Source organism: Ochotona curzoniae, unplaced genomic scaffold (genome assembly GCF_017591425.1).
Source record: "Ochotona curzoniae isolate NIBS_2020 unplaced genomic scaffold, NIBS_Ocur_1.0 contig_2688, whole genome shotgun sequence".
In the NCBI taxonomy this organism is placed as follows: Eukaryota; Metazoa; Chordata; class Mammalia; order Lagomorpha; family Ochotonidae; genus Ochotona; species Ochotona curzoniae.
In genome coordinates this window covers 5,161,129-5,181,223 of record NW_024465553.1, presented here as the reverse complement: position 1 = coordinate 5,181,223, position 20,095 = coordinate 5,161,129, and the positions used below count along the sequence as shown (strand labels likewise).

The 20,095-nt window shown below is 54.4% G+C and overlaps 1 protein-coding gene across 2 annotated transcripts in view; it reads right to left on the bottom strand.

Moving 5' to 3' along the window:
* CLMN (calmin) overlaps positions 1-20,095 on the bottom strand; it is a 57,269-nt gene that overhangs the window by 743 nt on the left and 36,431 nt on the right. Inside the window, exons 2-13 of one of the 2 annotated variants that reach the window (XM_040975557.1) lie at positions 17,614-17,675; positions 14,542-14,637; positions 12,735-12,818; positions 10,498-10,590; positions 10,199-10,389; positions 8,943-9,136; positions 8,044-8,126; positions 5,685-7,292; positions 3,380-3,576; positions 1,772-1,832; positions 1,025-1,095; positions 636-732 (exon numbers count right to left, since the gene is read on the bottom strand). In XM_040975557.1, coding sequence (XP_040831491.1) covers positions 636-732; positions 1,025-1,095; positions 1,772-1,832; positions 3,380-3,576; positions 5,685-7,292; positions 8,044-8,126; positions 8,943-9,136; positions 10,199-10,389; positions 10,498-10,590; positions 12,735-12,818; positions 14,542-14,637; positions 17,614-17,675 — 2,837 coding nt within the window. The remainder of the gene's footprint in view (positions 1-635; positions 733-1,024; positions 1,096-1,771; positions 1,833-3,379; positions 3,577-5,684; positions 7,293-8,043; positions 8,127-8,942; positions 9,137-10,198; positions 10,390-10,497; positions 10,591-12,734; positions 12,819-14,541; positions 14,638-17,613; positions 17,676-20,095) is intronic. The other variant, XM_040975558.1, reaches the window with a different exon arrangement.

Here is a 20,095-nt window from a genome sequence, read left to right as displayed (position 1 = left end):
GACGGGGGTTGAGAGGAATGACAGTATCACCCACCAGCCCCTGTCTCCCTGAGACACAGGGTGGGGAGCACATCCTGCACCCTGAGTGAAGCCCAGGCAAGCCGCAGCCAGCTGACAGCCCTGTCTTGCCTTTCTTAAAACTGCATACCTAAGTGCAAAGGACATTTACTGGTTTTTATCCCAAAGGGAATCAACGCTCGATGCTGGAAACATGGCTTGGCTGGTTCTGCCCTCCCAGCTCACACAAGCCAACAGATTCTCCTCCCAGCCTGCCCAGCCATACTGCAAATGAACATGACTCTTCCCACCTTACAGCAGGGCAGGGCAGGGCAGGGTGGCCCATCCTGCCTTTTTTTTTTTTTTCTAGGATTGTGCAGGAAGGATCACACTCCCAGAGATTAGGCATTATTTAGACAGAGCTTTTGATTGAAAGACCAGCATCTAACTCCTTTCCCAAGCCCATCCAAACCCACAGGACAACCAAGCCCCAACCACCACTAGCACCACCGCCTGTGACTCCACAACTGGACCAGCTGGGGCTGGGAGCGCTTCCTGGTCTCCTAGGCCCTACAAGGGCAGCTCTAGGGCGACTCAGCCTTGGCCCAGGCCGCTAGACGTCCGACAGCAAGAAATACTTTCATAGACATCCTGGCATGTTTGCTTTCCCTCTTCAGATCTGCTCTGATGCCATAAAACTGTAAAATCAGCTCAGCGAGCCTCTCAGTATTGTACCTGTAGGGGCGACAGAAGGAACCCTGTTGTCAGGGGCTGCAGCAGGCAACAGCTCCAGCCCAGCCTGCTCCCTCCTCCGAGCATCCTCCCGGGGATGCTGCCATCTTGAAGCAGTGAGTTAAGCTTCCACCTGTGATGTCAGCATCCCAGCTTAAGTCCCAGCGGCTCCACTCCTCATCCAGTTCCCTGCTATAGCGCAGGTGGACAGATGCCAACAGCAAAGAGCAGGCTACACCACTAAAAGCAGCGCTCCCACCCTCCCCCAGCTGGAGGAATAAAGGCATGCACGCACCTGCTTAGTATTCGGTTTCTCCTGTCATCCAGATCTGCTGCGTTCCTCGAGTGAACATAGCTAAAATGATCCTACAGTGAAATTTATAAACAAAACCCCGCAACCCAATTAGTAAAGATGAAATCTCTGAAACAGAAAATAAGATGAATTTTTTTTAAAAACACACAAAGCCAAGCAAGCCATGCTTTTCTCAATACTGCAAACATCTGCTTCCCAAACCCAGTGCTCTCTGACAGGAGCTCCCCGTGGCCCCATCTCCCACCCTCACCTCACGCAGCCCCCAACCACCCACAGCCAGACAAGGGCTCAGGGGCAGCACATCTGGGGCTGAGACAGCATGAATGTGAGGCAGATCCTGGGTACCAGTTGCACCTCTGTGAATGTGATCTTCCTGGATGTGTGTGCAGAGGGCAGCGGGAGGGTGGAGAAGTGTCCTGCAGGGTGCTTTGAATGCATGCATTTATATATATATATATATATTCACACACACATATATATGTATGTATATTTTCTTTATAACAAAGAGGCCTTCGGGCTTTACAATCACCACTTTATTTACATCCTTTATTGCCCAAATCGGACATCCGATTGGACTGTACTTAACAACCAAGGTTTCAATGTGTTTGGTCTCCTAACCGAACGTATAGCTGTTGCACTTCAGTAATTTCAAAGCTCTGGGCTGGGGGAGGAGGAAGGATGGAGAGGAACTGATTAGTAAGGGCCCGTGCCAAGAAGCAGAATACTAACCGATTCCAAAGATCTATTAGTATGTCGCCGAATGTAAATGCTGGAGTCACTGTGACTAGTCCTGGAAGAGAAAACGGGGGTTTGAATGGGACCACGCACAGTCCCCTAGCCACACCAGCACACCCAGGCGAAAAGAGAATGTTCCTGCAGGAGCCCCCTCAGGCTGCTGTGCATCTGCAGGCAGTAGCAAGGAGCCTGGGGACAGAGTGGACCCACAACCACAAGAAGACTCAATGCTGGGCTTTTAAATGGAACGTAGGTCACACAGCCTCAATATGCACAGGATCTTAGGCCTGCTCAGGTCTTGGGGCTGGCAAAAAGGTCTCTGCAACTTTGAGTCAGACCTGGGCTCGCTTTCCAGTGCTCCCTGCTGTCTGTCCACAGTGCTGCTGTTTGCTAGTCCAGCTTCTGGAAGTGGCACCCTGACCACAGCCTAGAACGTGCCTCTGCCCTCTGAACAGTGCTGGCTGGCTGAGGATTGATCCCAAAGAGGCCTGGACTGTCATTCTACCTCCAGGCTGTTTCTGTCTTCGGTTCATTTTCCTTCTCTGTGAAAGGGATCACCATCCAGGGATCCTGGTACTTGGTAAGAGAAGCAACCTGCCCTGTCTTCACTGTTCAGCAGAAGAAGCAGGTGTTGGATGCTGAGGCACCAGGCAGCACAGTCACCTCTCTGCTCTAGGCAAGCCCATTCAGGGACATCCCAGGGACCAGACAAAGGACCCTTGATTCAAAAGTTCATGCCCAGGGAACCGATCAGCGACTGCCTTGGCGTTCCTGCCCACGTGGCCCCTGGAAACCTTTCCCAGCTCTCCCCTTGCAATGGGCGCACTGCCAGCTAACAGACCTCATGCACCTGCTATGTGCATGTGCCAAGACTGTGTCAGGCTTAGGGAACTCCAGTCCTCGCTCCCCCAAAACTTTGCCAGTTTTTGCAGGCTGGTTTTATTTTAGCACAGAAGGGAAGTAAAATGCTTGTCTGCCCCCCAGGGTGTCCTCCCACCCTGCATGGCAACAAGCACCTGTTAAGGAGGGCATCTGTTGGCTCAGCTTACGTCTGTCACCTGGAGACCCTCTCCTGCGCAATGTGAATCCCCCTTATTCCTGCTCAACTCAGGGAACAGCTCAACTCCCCAGGCCATCCTGGCCCTCTCCAGTGCCCCTTACAGGATAGAGGGGATGTCTGACCTCCCTGAAGGCTCAAGCCTCATTCTCTCCCTTTGGACTTCACAGTCCATCATCCTTCCTGCCTTCCTGGGTGCCAAACTTGCAGGAGAAGACATTCAGGTTCATGTCCAGCTTCCACGCAACAGGGACGAAGATCCCCTTGGACTGTACACTGGAAGTCTGAGGTGTTGTGAAGGGTGAAGCCTGGGGCTCCACCAGACCCCAGGGTGCACCCATCACAGCTCTGCCATTTTACCATGCCGCCTGCCAGCTTGCAGGCACAGGGGCTGAAGGCCAGTTCCTACCCTTCCCATCATGCTCCTGGTGAACAGGGCTGGGGGAAGCTGGGTGTGGCCTAGGAGGACTGTGGGAACCTGGGCATTGCATGCTCCTGGCCCCCCACAAAGCCCAGGTGCAGAGGGTCCCACCCACAGCGAGTACCTGGAAGGGACCTTGCAGTCTCGGAGCTCTTCGTCCAGGTCATCGGAGGATTGCACTGTGCCAGCCACTACCGACAACGAGCTTTCTACGTGATCCACGTGCTTCCGCTTCTCCTTCTTCTTACTGCTGACAGATTCTCCCACTGCCTTCGCTTCTGATGGGCTGGCTACGGGTGCCAAGTCTGGGGATTCCTGGCACTGGAAGACATAGAAGTCAGCACTTCACGCCGGCACTGCCCGGCTCCAGCCCTGCCCATGCTATCCCCTGTGGGTCCCTATCTGCACAGAAGCCCGCCCCCAACTCCAGGCTCCCTGGACAGAATTCCAATGACGGAGTAAAAACTGTGAGGGCTTCAGTGTCACCAAGAGCTGGTTCTAAGTTATCTGACCTTGGGCCTCAGTGGCCATGTCTGTCAAATGGGCACAATAACTCCTGTCCTCTTCCTCTGGGGTGCAAAGGTGGCACTGCATCATGACAGCAGTTCCCAGGCAAGTGTGGGGACACTGTCACCGGGCTGTGGCCAAAGCAGCCCAGGGTGCTCTCCGCTTTGCTTTCATTTCATGAGGAAAAAATCTTTGAGCACGGTCTGGCACCTGTGAACCCATGAGCAGTGCCCCTGGGTGAACTCGACATGTGGGAATGTGGGAGGCACCTCTCACTCCTGGTGGGAGCTGGAAGAACCTGCTGAACAGGTGGCAGAATGGTGGGGGTGGGGCAGAGAAAGCAATGCCCAGGCACAAGTTCACCCCTTCCACCAGCCCGTTCCTGAAGGTGCAATGGCAACAGAAACCCTGGCAAAACCCTAGCACGCACAAGCAGGGCCAGCCTCCTGCCCGACTCCCTTAGGCCGCGGGTCCTTGCCTGTCTTCTAGCAGAAGGGAGAGAGCCAGCTGGCCCTACGGGGATCTAATCACCCAACTCCATTGTGCTGCTTCTCTAACCTGCATGTCGCGCCCCCAGCCCGAAACCTGAATGTCCTTCAACCCACTGGCTTCTTAGGGTCTCTCTGTTGGCAGGGGCAAACAAGAAGCCTGTACCCAGCAGGTGCATAGAGTAGGGAGGTAGATTCTCATCAGGGGGCAGAAGGGAAAGAAAGGTGACAGGTGCAGCCCCTGAGGGAACCCCCGGCCCTCTTCCCCAGCAGCCCCTCTTCCCCAGAAGCCCCACACAGAGGGAGCAGGTAGCACGTGCCCTGCCCTTGGGCCCACTGATCCTGCCAGCTGTGCCCTCTGGCTTGAAAATTCTGCTCCTCTGATGCTCTGGGCAGCCCCTCCGGGATCCGGATAGCACTGGGCCAGTTCTACTGTCAGCTCTAATGCCAACTGCCCCGGGGAGACTTCCCACAGGGTGTAAGACTTTCTCGCCCCTCGTGGCTACAGCCAGGGCTCTGTCTTTATCTCTGTGCTCTACCTGAGAAGCACCTTGCACCCCCAAACCATCAAACACACCTCTAAACCCTGTAGCAGCACTGGGCTCCATGCTGACTTCCAGGGTCCAAAAACCACAATGAGCACTCGTTCACTTCCCCCGGGAGTGGAGGGAACAACAGTTCTCCCTGGGGAGGAGCTGGGAAGGCTCCCTGGAGGAGGTGATATCTCTGCAGAATGAAGAACTGCTTCATAAGTAAAGGGTGGGGAAAGGCACTCCAGGTGGTCAGGTGGTGGGACCAGCATGAGACCCGCCAAGAACTCGTGACAGAATATGGCCACAGCCGCCCGGGACAGCTGGCCTTGTCCCCAGTTGGTGCAGAACCACTCCTACCCCCGCTAGCTCCAGAGGGCACCTGTCTGCCAGGCATCCTTTCGGGAGCTGGGTGGCAGTCTGCCACTGCAGAGCGCCCACTTTCCCCCACTGCCTCAGGCTCACAGTACAGCTGATCGGCACTGGCTGTCCCTAGCATCCAGCCCTGGGTTTACACTGGGTAGGCAGGCGGGTCGCTGAGGAATACCTCCCGCTGGGAGCCCTGTCCACACTGTATCCAGCAGGTGCATAACCAGTGTGATTTGGGATTCTTCCCACCCCAGATTCCAGGTGTGGCAATGGGGGAGTTTGGTGACAATGCACCTGCCTGAGGGTCCCTTCTTCCGCTCCGCCCTTCTCCCTGGTGGCACCAGGCCTGGAGGCGCTCACACCAGCTCTCTTCTTCCTTCAGTACGCTCCAGGAGTGACTGAGCATGGTGAAATGAAAAGACAAGTGCCCACACTCAAAGCTAGGATCTCCTTAGCCTGTTGACAGCCTGTTCTAAACCACAGAGGCCAATAAGCAGAAAATCTCCCAACAGTCAAAATCTCTCACCTCTGGTACCTGCTGGCTCTGCACAGGGTCACTCTTTTCAGTTGCCCTCGGCTGGTGGTCCTCGTGGGGGTCTGGAGGAGCAGGGTCCAAAGCTGGGCTGGCATCCCTGTCAGGACCTGGCCCCAGGCTGCTGACCCCGGGCCCTGAGAAGTTGCAGCTGTTTGGGGAGCCCTCAGCCTGCCTCCTGGGCTCCGGGTCATGCAGATAAGCCTCCTCTGGCTCTTCCAGATCCACTTCCTCCATCTTCAAGTCCTCGACGCCCTCCGCATAGGCCTCCAGCACCGCGGCAAGGGGCACTTCGTAGTGCGGGTAATAGAAGAGGTCATGGGGGATGACGGACACCTTGGACAGGGGCGGCGAGGGGGCGAAGTCCATGCGTTCCTTGCTGGGCGTCCCCAGGGTCTCCAGGCTGACACTGCTGCTCGCGGGGTTTGAAGGCAGCTCGGCATCAGCCCCCTGCTGGCCTTCGGCTTCCTTTTCCTCCTCTTCCTCCTCCTCTTCCCCAGAGTGGCGACGGCGACAGATGGATTTTCTTTTGGCCTTCTCATATACTTCTGTCTTGCGTACCACTGCCTCCTCCGGGGCCAAGGAGGAGCTCGGGGCTTCTGGTCCTGCCTCCCTGGGTGGGTCATGGTCACTGGCCTCCTCTGGGCACTCAGAAGGCTCTTTCCTTTTGCAGGCAGACTTAGCTCTCCTCTTGCCTGTTTTGTCCTCGTGCGACTCAGCGCCTTCATCTCCAGCAGGTGCCTTCTCGGGAGGTGATGAGCCCTCAGAAAAAGTTTGGCTAGTAGAAGCGAATTCCACCAGGTCCCTGTTAAATTTTGAGGTTTTCAGCGGTACACTGTCGAAAGAGTCATCTCTGTCCACAGCTTCCACAGCTTCCACAGCCAGCTGCTGCTCTACCTGGATCTGCAAGGGGCTGTCTGTCAGTGAGTCTTCTGTAGGGGGCGGAGGAGAATGGCTTTCTTTACCAGGGTTGGCTGGGCTCTCCATGACATCATCACAGGGAGAGGAACTCTGGGATGGCTGGGAGCTGCTGAGGAACCCAGCGGCCACAGAGGCATCTTCAGGGACCCCATTGGAGGCTACCTCCGGGGCCTTGGCCACTTGTTGCTTGTCCTCTGTGGCTGGCCCCTTGGCAGCCTGCAGGCTCCCTTCGAAGCGCAGGTCTGGGCTGTAGAGAGGGTCTTTACTGCAGGAGGCATCCTTGTACAGGTCCACCTCGAAGTGGACAGTTTTCTTGATGGGCAGTGAGTTGGACCTGCGCCCATCCTTCCGGGTGGCTAAGATGGACGATTCCAGAGGCGGCTCGCCCGGGCTGCTCGTCTTCCCGGGGCTGCCCTGGAAGACCTGGTCAATGATGCGGTGCACGAAGTCGGAAGAGCTGTCAGCCAGGGAACGACTCCTGTCCACACACGCGCCCTTGACACTCTCGGGAGTGTCGCAGACAAAGACCTTGGGGGGTGGGGGGTGGCTAGTGTCGTGGTTTACTGTGTAGGCGCATGCCCCGTTTTCAGTCACAACCAGGATTTTGCTCTCCTGTTCCAGAGGGGTCTCTTTGATACGGACAAAGGTGGACTCAATGGGCATTTCCTTCTCCGACTCCAGGAAGTCCTCCTGCAGAGAAACAGGGCACAGCATGAGCTCAGCGGGACATCAAGCACGGCCCATGCTCAGAACACACACCACAGTACCAGGGCTGTCTCCATGATGTCGCAAACTGGCCAAACGACTACTGCTGACATGGGAAAGCATTGGCCAATGAAAAACAGGAACTATGAGGACAAAGTTGTCAGGGTCAAAAAGCTCATCGCTTGAGTTTATCGCTGCATCTCCTGAGCCAGCACAGGTGCTCAGGGAGCCACTAACACATTCAGCAAATGAGGGTTTTGTTTAGGCTCCTGCTGTCACCATCAGCAGCTCAGGGGTGGGGTCAGTGGCACCGTGATAATCTACACGGTCTGGTTCTGCTCCAAAGATATCCATCAGCAGGTGCAATCTGAGATTCCAAAAACAAGAAGGCTTGCTTATGAAGACCCTTTTGAACTGTCTGCTAAAACCTGGAAGGCTATAACATTATCCCATTGGCACCTGCAGAGCAAGTGGCAAACAACAGATGTGCATGGCCCCGTATGCACCTGCTCTCACCTCGGCAGCTTGGCACAGCAAGAGGTCTGCAGAGGCGTGGCTGTCTACCTTCCCGCCCTGCTGCTCTAAAGATCAACCCACAGACATGACCAAACAGTATTTCTGGGGACTCGAGATCTGCTCTTACCCCCGCCCCTACACTGCCCAACTCCCAGCTTCCTTTGACAGCCAGTGGAGGAAGCGTACATTTCTGAATTAAAGATAAAGAAAACAAACATACAACTTCCAACTCCGGAAAACGTTCTAGAAACTGAGCCACATAGGTCACGATGGACTGCTCATCCGGTGAGTCGACCATGATGTCTGTGAAGAGAGATACAGTAGTCAGGCATACACGGGAACAAGCTTCCAACAGGAGAGCAGGGGACTTGAGAATGAGGGAGCCCACAGACCATGGGGGCACTGGGCATCGCCTGCATTCTGCATGTGAGGAGCAGGGCGCTCAGAGAGGACAGAGGAGCTGAGCTACAGGGCCCCCGGTGCCTTGTTCCCTACCTTCTGTCCCTCCTTCCTGGTGGGTTCAGTGCCTTTGCACAGGAACAGCCAGCACCCTGTTAGTCCCATTGCTGTAAGTACCACGAACCAGGAGCCCTCCATGCTGCTGCAGGGAGTCCTGCCTGAGCCTAGCCTAGGTGAAAAGCAACTCAACAGCCAGCCGAGCACCTGCTCCATTTTCTTGCTCATGGGTGCTGGTCCTGGGGAGCAGTAACCTGAGATGCATTGTAAGCTTGTCCCTGAGACGCTCATGCAGTGTTTCATATAAAAGCGATTGTCTCAGAGAGAGCTTGAGTGACTCACCAGGATGCAGCACCTGAGTAAGTCTCAGTATGCCCTGCTCAATGAAATACTATGCAGCCAATAAGGGCATCAAACTAAGATATTATAGTAACAAAAGCTTACGTTACATTGTGATGATAAGAGACAGAGAAAGAGACCCTGAATGAAATCAATAATGCAAAATAGAATTCAATATACAGGAAGCATGGAAAACACATGAAATCCAGGAGACAGGATAATATCTACATGCAATTTCTCTGTATTTTGCTGATTTCCTGTCTGGAACAGCAGGTACACACTTGTCACAAACGTTACTACAGCGTGGGTGAGAGCCCCGGTCACCTTCTGGGTCCAGCAGCCTTGGGATGTGCAGCACCTCGTGTGCGACACTAAAGGCCTTCTCCAGGTTTTCCCGTGGGGAGTCCTCCAGGGCCTGCTTCATGTCCACCAGGCTTGGGTCGATGGCTTTGATGATGGCCAAGAAAGCCATCCCGCTTCTCCAACTGGCCGCGAAGTCCTGCACTGCCACGCCATACCTGGGGGGACAGCAGAGGCACACTGGGCAGCAAGATGAGGGGTCGGCGCACAGCAGCCTTCCCGGCCTCCAGGCAGGGATGGGCACTGCCAAGCTGCCTGAGCAGGTGTGCCTGGCCCCTCATCCTTCCCAACCCCATCTCCATAGAGGGCACACGCAACACAGCAGACAGCACTGGGGCTTCCCCAGACAATAGGCGTCTTCAAAAGTGTCATAGGAAATGTGTATTATGAGGAAACCTCATGAAATTCAACATTTTTATACAAAAAGAAACCTGTTTTCATTCCATTGCCTATGAACTTTCCAAAGTCCCGTCTTACAAAGGGGCACTTGTCTATACCATTTTTACTATTATTATTACATTTATTTGAGAGGCATAACTACAGGAAAAGAAGGCGAGACAAAAGGAGAGACTTTTCATCCACTGGTTCACTCCTCAAATGGCCATATGGTCAGGGCTGAACCAGTCAGGAGCCTGGAACTCCGTCCGGGTCTCCCACTTGGTGCAGGGACTCAAGCACCCGGGTCACCCTCTGGTATGTTGCCAGCACATGAGCAGGGAGCTGGATCAGAAGTAGAGCAGCGGAGGCTCAAATCAGCACTAACTGGTGAATCAGCAGGTACAAGACCTTTCTCTCTAGCTCTGCCTTTCAAACACATAGAAACAATAAAGCAACAACAACAAAGCCTTCTCCTGCTGGCACAGGGTCCAGCAGAGGACTGGGATCAAGCTTTAGTTTTGCTGTCTCAAGTTGGGCAGAGCACCCTTGGGCCGCTGCCAGCCTCAGGCACTCAGGAGTTTAATGACTGACGGATGTGGGCATGGCATGCCCAAACTGTAAGCCCACATCCAAGATCAACAACAAGATGCGCCCTCTGCTCTGGATTCAAATCCTCTCTCCAGCTTTCTACAGCTCAAACATCCTGCAGATGTGTGAGGGTGTGTGTGTGACAATGGAAATGGCAAAGTGTGCCCTGCCAATGGCCTGCATGAAGCAGCCAACCCTTGCAAGAATGCCCAAGCCCTTTCTCCAACCCCCACCGCCCCGGGGCCAGGGCTCACTTCCCGGTCTTCCTCTGCACCCAGGCCAGCAGCGTCTTGATGGCTTTCCTTTGGTCCTTGACAGTTATTGCCACATTCTTCTCGGTGGTGGGTGTTGGGGGGAAGGAGGAGTCTGAGTCGGTGCCCCCTGAGCCGGGGGACAGGCTGGATGACGGAGAGTTTCTGCTGAGGTTGCCCGTGAGCTCCTTAATCTGGAAGGGAAACAGTGTGTTGGAGCTGGGCCCCCAACACCCTGCAGGCACCCAAGCAGGCTCCAGCTCACGCTCCCTCCCGGGGGATGCAGCCAGGAAATGACTTACCTGGAAGAAAAGGATTATGTTCCATATTAGCCCAAGAACCAAAGATGGATTGCCGTCCGCTATTTCTGCTGCATCGATGCTAACTAGTTTGACCTGGAAAGAAGCAAAGCATGTGCTTAAAGGGGGATTCCCAGGGGTACACGGGGCTGACTCACTGCCCAATACCCTCACAAGCCTGGGTCTCTGGTGCCATTTGACATGCTAAAGGCAGCCCTCGGTGGCTCCCAGCAGAGCCATGCAGAGTAGCAGGGTGTCAGGCGGCTGCCGAAGGGGAGTCGGAGCTAAGGGAACCTTGTGCCAGGGATCATGTGGCCAGAATCCACCCTGGTCAACACATTCAGATCTCAGCAACTCTCCAGGCCCGCCGGGTCATGCTCTCATCACCTGTGTCTCTTAGATGCGGAAAGTCAGCTCAAAGAGGTCAGGCCGTTTGCCCATGGCTTCTGGAAATGAGTGGGGAAGCCAGGACTGGAACCAAGGCAGGCAGACACCAGGACCCAAATGGGCCACGTCCGAGTGGAGGCTGACTCAGCAGTACGGGAGCCTCTCCACAAACACAGGACATACTTGTTTCACAAAAGGCTTTATTAGACCTGGCACTGCATGCCTCCCACCAGCGCCGACACACAGTTCACTGGGTTGATTGTTAGGGTACTCCCAGCACAGTCAGCTATGGAACATTTCAGCAGCTCCAGGCACGCCCACCTTTTCGATCCACTGGCCCTAGTCCCTCATCCTCCTCCAGCCCCAAGCCACCACCAAGTCTCCTGCTTGTCTTCAGAAATCACCCAGAGCAGGCTCGGGCACAACTGCTCAGGGTCCTTCATGACTGCCTTCTTTCTCTTCACATAATGTTTCCAATGGTGTGGCAGGTGTTAGTAGGTTCATTCTTTTTTTTTTTTTCTAAAGATCTGTTTATTTATTTGAAAGTCAGAGTTAGGATGAACAGAGAGCTCCTCTATCTGCTGGTTCACTCCCCAGATGGCCACAACATTAGGGACTAGGCAGGTCCAAAGCCGGGGGCCAGAAGCTTCTTCTGGGTCTCCTGTGTGGGTGATAGGGGCTCCCTTGGGCCACCTCCCTCTGCTTTCTCAGGCACATTAGCAGGAACCTGGATTACAAGTGAAGCAGTCACGACTTGAACGGGGATACACATGGGAAGCTGACATCACAGGCTGGTAGCTTTACCCACTATGCCAGATGCCAGCCTCCTCTTCTTTTTTTTTTTTTTTAATGGTAGAAAACATTCAAGTCTAAAGAGACCATCTTTGGGTCATCCATCCAAGATGGACATTTGGGTGGTTTCTGGCTTCTGGCCACACTGGACTGTGTGTGATGCGTGCTGTGTGGCTGCCACCTTCTGCCCCCCACCCACCCCCAGTACCAGGTCCTCTACACTGAATGTTTATGGGGAGGCAGAGGCCCCATCTCTCCCAAGGGCTTTTGGCACCCTGGGCACTCACGAGCACAGAGCCAGGAAAGCTGAATGTGCAATGACGACACAGGGGCAAGCAGAGAGGCTGCCTGGAGGAGGCTCCACAGTGCTCCTGACTCTGGCCAGCTCCTCATGCCCAAGTCGCTGGTTTTCAAAGTCCTGCTAGTCACTCAGCATCCTTCCAACACATTCCTGTTCTGCTTAAATCCACCAGAATCAGCTCTGTGCCAGTAATGACAAGCCCTGCGAGGATGACACTGTATGGCGCTGGCCACCCAGACTGACGGCAAAACCAACTGGAGGGGGAGCCTGAATTTCACCCCTCCCAGCTCTCCCCGCAGACTCCCAAGACGGGGAGACTCCCTGCAGCCTTGCAAGGCAGAGCCCAGAGGGAGCAGGGCTTCCTCCCCCACCGCATTTAACTCCCCGGCGTGTTTATCCCACGTGTTTATCCCACGTCCCGAGTCCCCTGCCAACACCGGCCACGCTGACATCTTCACTGCACACTTCAAGCAATGGCAAGCGAAAATCCCAATTAAACTCTGCACAGCTGGGAGCCAGCTGTTTCGCGCTCTGCACGCAACCCTAATCCCGATCGATGTGGGGGACGGGTGGGCAGACAGGCAGGACTCAGCCCCCAGCCCCTCCTCCAGCTGATGCATTTCCTGCAAGCTTCCTGCTACATCCCAGCTTGGTTAATGTGACCATGCTGGGTGATGCCACCCCTTCCACGCTTCCGTGCAGACCGGCACTAAACGGCAATGGGACCCTGTGCATTGCATGGGGAAGAACAAATACTTACATTACTATCTTCCAAAAACCTAAGTGCTTTGGCTATGTTATTCAAGCGGAAAATACGATGCGATGAGGATTTGTATTCATGCAGCTGTAAAACAAAGCAGAACAAGACCATCTGGTTAAAGCAGCAAGGCCGTGCCTTCCTCCATCCTTACTGATCTCTGTGAATTTCAACAGCAAGACCCAGGCTCATGGTGAAAACCCACAGACCACATCCCACCTGTGCACAGGTGACTTGGGGCACACCCCTGACTGTGCAGGGAGCAGGGGCTGTCAGCATCGCCACACAGCTACCCCGTCACCCAGCTAAGGCCTCCCTGGCGGCGGCAAATGGTTCTTCTACTCTCTGGACAAGAGCTTTGTGAACAGTTATCCAGGGTCCAGAGTGGGGTGAGGGAACTACAGATGCTAAAACACTGATAATGTTAGCTGTGCACAAGGCACTACCAACATTTTGAGAAGAAAATGGGATGAAAAGAATATTCATCTTGTTAGAAAAAGCTTGAAATCCACGCATGGTTTTCCCATAACATGTGTTTTCCACAAATGTTCTAAAGGCCCCTCCTAAGCCAGGAGCATCATTGAACTGAATGGAAACTCGGCCATGCTCCTAAGGGGTGTAGGTGAGGGTGCTGGCTCCCAGGGAGGGAGCTGCCCAGCCGCTGGCGACAGACTGACTGTTGGCCAGCATCCTGCCTCCAAGGTAGGGCCCTGTGTTACTGGGAACACACTGTTCTCAGGAAGCTTTCCAGGGACCAACCGCACTGCTGGCTCAGGACAAGACCTGTGAGACACCAAACGCAATTTTTGCAAAATGAGGGGGCCACCCCATGCTTGCATAACCCTGCACAGCCTGCTCCAGATGCAGCCAATGGAGTTCCTATTTCACTAGGGGGATAGCAAAACTGGCCAGGCTCAGGGGTGACAAGACCCCCCTCTACAGTGAAGCTGAGAATACCAACAGAGGCTCATGATTTCAAATCAGCAGAGACAAACATGGGGCACTCCCTGCTGGCTGAGAGTGGTCTTGTTGCTGTCCCAGCATATGGACAGGTTGGTGGGGTTGCTACGGTCAAATTCAACATGTGACCCTGGACGTGATCTCAACACCACTGGTTATCTGGAAGGACCTAGTGTGTCCCCTTGGGGACCATCTGGCTGCCATCCTACCACTGGCTTTCATGGCTGAATACTAAACAATCTCCAATGCACAGAGCAATCCTCCCCTACACCTCCACAATGAAGAACTGCCCACCCCAAACGTCAACAGGGCCACGGCCGAGCAGCCCAATGTGCGTGGGGTAGACATGCTCCACCTGCACAGAGAAGTCTGACTTATGGCCAAAACGAAATGAATGTCCACAGCAGCCACTCAGCTCAGCTGCAGTCACGCTTGGGCGAACGTCATGGAAGCCAGCAGCTCTAGTGTCGGGCCTGGACCCCATGACAGCATTTGATGCTAAGAGGCCTTTCTCTTCTGTATTTCTGATTCTCAGCTCTCCTTCTGGTTAACATGAAGGTTGGCTAACTAAAGTCTAAGCTCGTAGTTCCACTTTGGGCCTTCACAGAATGCTGGCATTTATTTACTTACCATCATACATTACCTTTTTAATTTATTTTTTTTAATGCAGCTTAGGTACACATGATTACACCCTTTAGTCACCCATAAAGGAAGGTCCCCCTCCGAAGTTCTCGGTGTAGGATGTGTGCACATCCAAGTGTGCACACCCACACTCTTGCACTGACAAGACACCTTGAGCTGAGTCCTTCGCGGCAGGTGCTTCTTCCTGGCCCTTCAGTGACTTACGTACCAGACTGCGTCCAGACAGGACTTCTAACAAAGCCATGAGGATTTTGCCATCTTGTATATCAAGGAACAGGTCTTTAACTTCTAGAGGCGGGTCACACTGTGCAAAGGGAGGAGACGGTAGCCAGTTAGTGACCTGTGTAGTCCACAGACCTGAGACGCAGGTGTCGGGATAAAAATTCCAAACATCCATATCCACCCATCCTAGGTAAAAACACCTTCCAAGGCAGGTAGTGGACCTGTGCCCCCCAGAGGTGAAACTCAGGCAGCAGGTGCACACTGCGTGGCAGGAACTGTGGAGATTCGGCGGGAGGAGGCTGAATGAATAAGTCACCTTAGCAGGCCCTCTGGCCTGAAATCTCACACCTCACGAGGAGAAGACATGTGAAGTTCTGCTTAGGAAAGGAAAGCAATGGCTTGTCACGATGCCGGACTCCTACAGCACAAACCACACCTACCAGGGCGTACAGGAAATTGCCAAGGGCAAGCCCTTCGCTTCAGCTTTGCAGACAGCTCCAGCACTGCAGGTCCACCCTCCTGAGGGCTTGGTTGACTCAACCAGCTTCTTGGTGTTAACTACCTAACGTAGCACATTGAAGCCTCACTGCAGCAGAATCCCAGTAGCAGCATCCAGAAACCTTCCAGAAATTTTTTTTTATGTATTTATTTATTTGAAAGCTAAAGAGAGTCAGATCTTCCATCTATTGGTTCACTCCCAAAATGGCCGCAACAGCCAGGGTTGGGCCAGGTCAAAACCAGGAGCCTGGAACTCAGACAAGACCCCCCACATGGGTGGCAGGAACCCAACAGAAGTATCAGCCTTTGCCTCCCGGGTGAGCATCTGCAGGAAGCTGGATTGGAAGCAGACTAGCAAAGACCTGAACACAAACACTCAGATGTGGAATGGGGCATTCCCAGCAGTACCTTAACTTCTGTGCCAAATACGTACCCCCAGAAACCTGCATTCCTTTCTTTTTAAAGATTTAGTTATTTGAAAGGCAGAGTTACAGAAGGAGAGCGCGACAGAGAGAGAAATCTTGCATCTGTTGGCTCATTCCCCAAATGGCTGCAACAGCCACAGCTGGGCCAGCTGGAAGCCAGGAGCCCCCATGTGAGTGCAAGGGCCAAGCACTTGGGGAATCCTTTGCTGTTTTCCCAGGCCACAAGCAGGGATCTAGATGGGAAATGGAACATTCAGGACATGAACCATTGCTCATATGCGAACCTGGTGCTTATAAGGGGAGGATTAGTCAATTGAGTCACAGTGTCTGGCCCCGAAACTTGTATTCATAATGAGCCCTATCCCCGAATCACGTTTTCTGTTCCCTCTTGGTGCTGGAAGCTGTGGTGAGACTGACGATGCCCAGTCTGGGTGCTCTCTGCCGTGGGTGTGCTTGACTAGTGGGTACTTACACAAGAGGGATGCTCAGTGGGACAAGGTACCCCTCGGCCAACGGGGCTGTGGTGGCTGTACGCAGCTGGAAGCCCAGGGGCCAGGAAAACCTTTCAAACAAGGGAGAGGTGCCAGCTAAGGAGCAGCTTCAGAGGTTCCAAGTGTTATTTCCTTGTTAAGGAAGGTGGCGTTTCCTCACCCAAGTTAGTACAAATACAGGGCAAGTCTACCCACAGGTACTTCCAGCAGTGCCTGCTGTGTTAGCTCTGCTGAGCCCATCCCAGGCAGAGTGCAGGATGGTGTCAGGTTACCCACGCCTTCCTGCTAAGGCACGGCGGAGAACACAGCTCCAACAGAATGCCCCCTGATCAATGGACTAACAACCTTCCCACTTACCAGCCCTGTCCACAGCCCAGCCTGACTCATGAGTTAAACACGAAAAATAGTCTCCATCGACAGTTCCTGTAAGAGTCGCCACAGAGCAACCAACAGGGAGGGCTTGGCCTGAGTCCACAGGCGAGCTGGCTGCTGAACCTGCTCCAGCGCAAACACGCAAACGCGTCACGGGCTTTGCGCCCTTGGCTCAACACTCCCTCATCCCCCACAAGGGGCTTCCCTCACCATCCAGCTCCTTCGGTAAATGAAGGGATTTTTCCAGAAGTCAGAGACTGCGTAAATATTTCTGACAGCCTTCAAATGACAGCTAAGCCCAGAGCCCCAAGCAGTTCCTGGGTTTCTTGGTCTTGAAAGGCTGCTCTTGAAGGACTCAAGGTTGGAAACCCAGCTGTTAATTCTACCCTGCAGCTGAGCCCTTGGGGCCAGGTGCTGGCTGGCTTCCCAGCCTGGGGATGGACAATGCCTTGCGGATGACAGACAGGAGTTCATGACACGTATGGCTTAGGCAGTGGGAGGGGATGCCCATTCTACAGGTGGGCACAGGGTGAGGGTGCCTGCCTAAAGGCAAACAATGTGAATTAGACCTTGGCCAAGAGCTCCACTTCCTCACTGCTGCATTTATTTCCTTTGTTTTCCAACCATTTCTTCTAAAGGCCCTTCACCTCCGGCTCATCCAGAGAGCCGACAGTGGGCACTTGTCTTCTAAAGAGGAGACAGAGGACAACAGATGCAGTCAAATGCACAGCGTGAGATACCAAGACGCTGGCATGAGGCTCCACCTTCCTGCTCATGCTGGGAGGAGGCCGAGACAGCTCCAGGGAGTAGGTCCCTGTCACTCACCAGGGAGACCCCGCTTTTTTCCTGTCTTGGGTGGCCCTTGGAGAGCCCCCCACTGGCACGGGGCTCTCTGTATGTGAGGTACTACCAGCTTCCCAAAGAAACGAGACTACAGGTTGGATGCAGCCGGAGAAGCAGGGAAGATTATGGGAGGAGGAAGAGCCGAAGTGAACCAACTTCTGACAACTTTTTTAAAAAAGGAGAAAGCCAGCTCTGGTGCCCGAGCCTGGACCACTCAGCACCCTCAAGGTCCTGGGCTGGAGTCTGGCCATGGTGGGACACGCTGTCCACGCCCCTCCTCTTCATCCCAGAACTGTCAGTCCAAATCCCCATCCAAATCAGGGGTCGTCCCCCCCACCCGCCAATGGGAGAGCGGACATGGCCTGAGGCCCAGCTGCCAGGGTGCAGACCACCCAGCCCCTGCAGGGTGAGCCCCTGGGCCACACTTACCTTTTCCAGGTGCAGATTCATCCAGCGCGTGAAAGTCCTCTTTTGCACATTTTCCCTCTCGACTAAAAGCAAAAAAGTGTCATCAGTCATGGGGCAGGGAAACCTGTGTGGGCCCACAGAGCCCTGGGGATTCCTAGGGTGAGCTGGGCAAAGGCTGCCGCCTCCTGCCTTCCCGCCCCCTGCTCTAGGGCCCACTGGTTGCAGCCCAAGCACCGTGCCACTCACAAATCACACACATGCACACCGCTCACATCTCACGCACAATCTCACGCATTTTGCATCCTCGATGAAAATAGAAACGAACCCCCAAGGCATTGGCTCTCTAGATCCCCCTTGAAGAAGCAAGGAGGCAGGGTCGGGGACTCGAATCGGGTGGGGGTTCTGCCATGTGCCAGAGTGTGGTGGAGCGTTCCTGGCGCCCCTAGTGAGACACAGCCCTGTCACCTCCCAGCGCTGTGGGCTTGGCTAGCGGCCAGCCACCATGTCTGACCACTCCTGGGGGGATGAGGTGCCCACTCCCAGACTGCCAGCGGGACACCCAGACTCCACACCGTCCTGCTGCAGTGGCTGCTGCTCTAGTTTCCTTTCTGGTATGATTTTGAGCCTTTGGAAAGACTGCACGCTCTGGGAAGGTGGGTATTTTGCAGGCTCCTGCTGCCCAATGGGCATAAATCAGGAAGGACCCCCTCCTCCCAGGGCAGCACATGGGCCAAGCAGACTCCCCAGCAATGGTTTCCAGTGCCCAGGGCCACTACCAGCCGCCACCTGCCCCCAAGATGCATTGTTCCCATTCACGGCCAAACTTCACCACATCACTTAATTATTTTAAAGGTGAATGGACCGCAGCTCAGAAAGTCCCAGGGGCCTGCCCAGGACAGAGAGACGAAATGGGGCATCTTTGTCTGGGTCTGTTCTACCTCATCAGCCAGCACCAGGGCACAGAAGTCCTGGGTTCGAATCCCAGCTCCTCCTCTTAGAATCATTGGAATAGCAGGGATTATTCGTTTTTTTAAAGACATTGAGTACTTTTTGTGTGGCAGGCATGGAGCTAGGTACTTAAATGCATTTACTCCTTTAATTTGCGCTTTAAAAATATTTCTTTGAGAGGAGAGAGATCTTTCTGCTCCCTGCCTAAGTCCTCAGATGCCTGCAATAGCCAGGGCAGGGCCAGCTGGAACAGCATGGATCCTGGGATGCAGCAAGGAGCTGTCCATCTCGTCCAGGGTCACCCAGTTGGGAAGGCCACCATTTTCACCTCAGGGGTCAGACAGGAGGTCGCTGAGCAGGGACTCTGGGTTCTGACTTTTCCCACTCCCAACTCAGCACCGAGGCCTTGGCTGTCTTGGAGAGCCATGGGGTGCTTCTGAGCTGGGTCACAGGCGCACAGCAGACGGCCTCGTCAGCTCTCCTGGCAGCCACACCGCCCTGGACAAGCTTCCTGGAAGTGTCTGGGCCAGACGACTGCTCAATTACGAAGTTCTGGATTTCAGCGTCTTGGAAGAACACAACACACACGCCTCAAAACCATTTCCCACCTCTTGAGCAGCGCGCTGTGACAGCCAATTCATCTCCCGGGGAGAAGCAGGGAGACGCTTTTCCTATCGACTATGGCGCTCTGTCCACCTCGGCCCGGTTATTAGGCAGCGAGTGGTGCCCATAAATCAGATTTTAATATCACGCCTTTCAATCTTCTTAATTGAAGAGCTGATAATTGAAGACAGTAATTACGCACACAACCGCTTTTCTCTCTTCTTCCTCCCGCTCTGCCACAAAAGGTGGATGGGGAGCAGGCAGGAGGAGCAAGTGAAGTGTGACTCAGGTGGGAAGCGGAGAGGGAAGGGACAAGGAGAGGACATTCGTGAGGCGGGAGAGAGGCTGCCACATGTCGGCAACGAGGGCGACTGTACCAAGTGCCTCCCGACGTCTCCACTATGCCCACACAGCTCTTGCTCTATGCTCTCCATCCTTGGGGGTGGAGTCCCACAGTGACCCACACACCTGCTGATGGACAGACACCAGAGCGGCTGTCAGGTGCTCACCGTCAGTGGCCGTGTGGCTCTGCACGGACAGGCTGGCGGCAGCCCTGACACAGGCGGGTCTCAGTGGTAGGCACATTGACCATTTTAATAGCTACTTCCAACTGCCCTCCCAAAAGGCCACCCTGGCTTAGCCATCCCTCCCCACCTGTCTTTAAACAAGTTTATGGGGTCTGTAAAGTATTTACACACACGGTCAAACACTTGGGCTGCTTTCACCAGATGCCGTCAGAACCCGGCATGCCCTCTGGAACAGAAACGCATTTAGCCAAAGCCTGCAGGAACGCAGGTCACGCTGCTGGTATAAGTGCACTTGAGGGTATGAAAGAAGCGGGTGCCTGCACGCCCCGCCCTCCCTCCTTCCCACCTATGCTCCTCTGCACCCACCCATGCACTCACCCACCCAGCCATCACTCCCACCCACCCACCCAGCAGTCCAACACTCA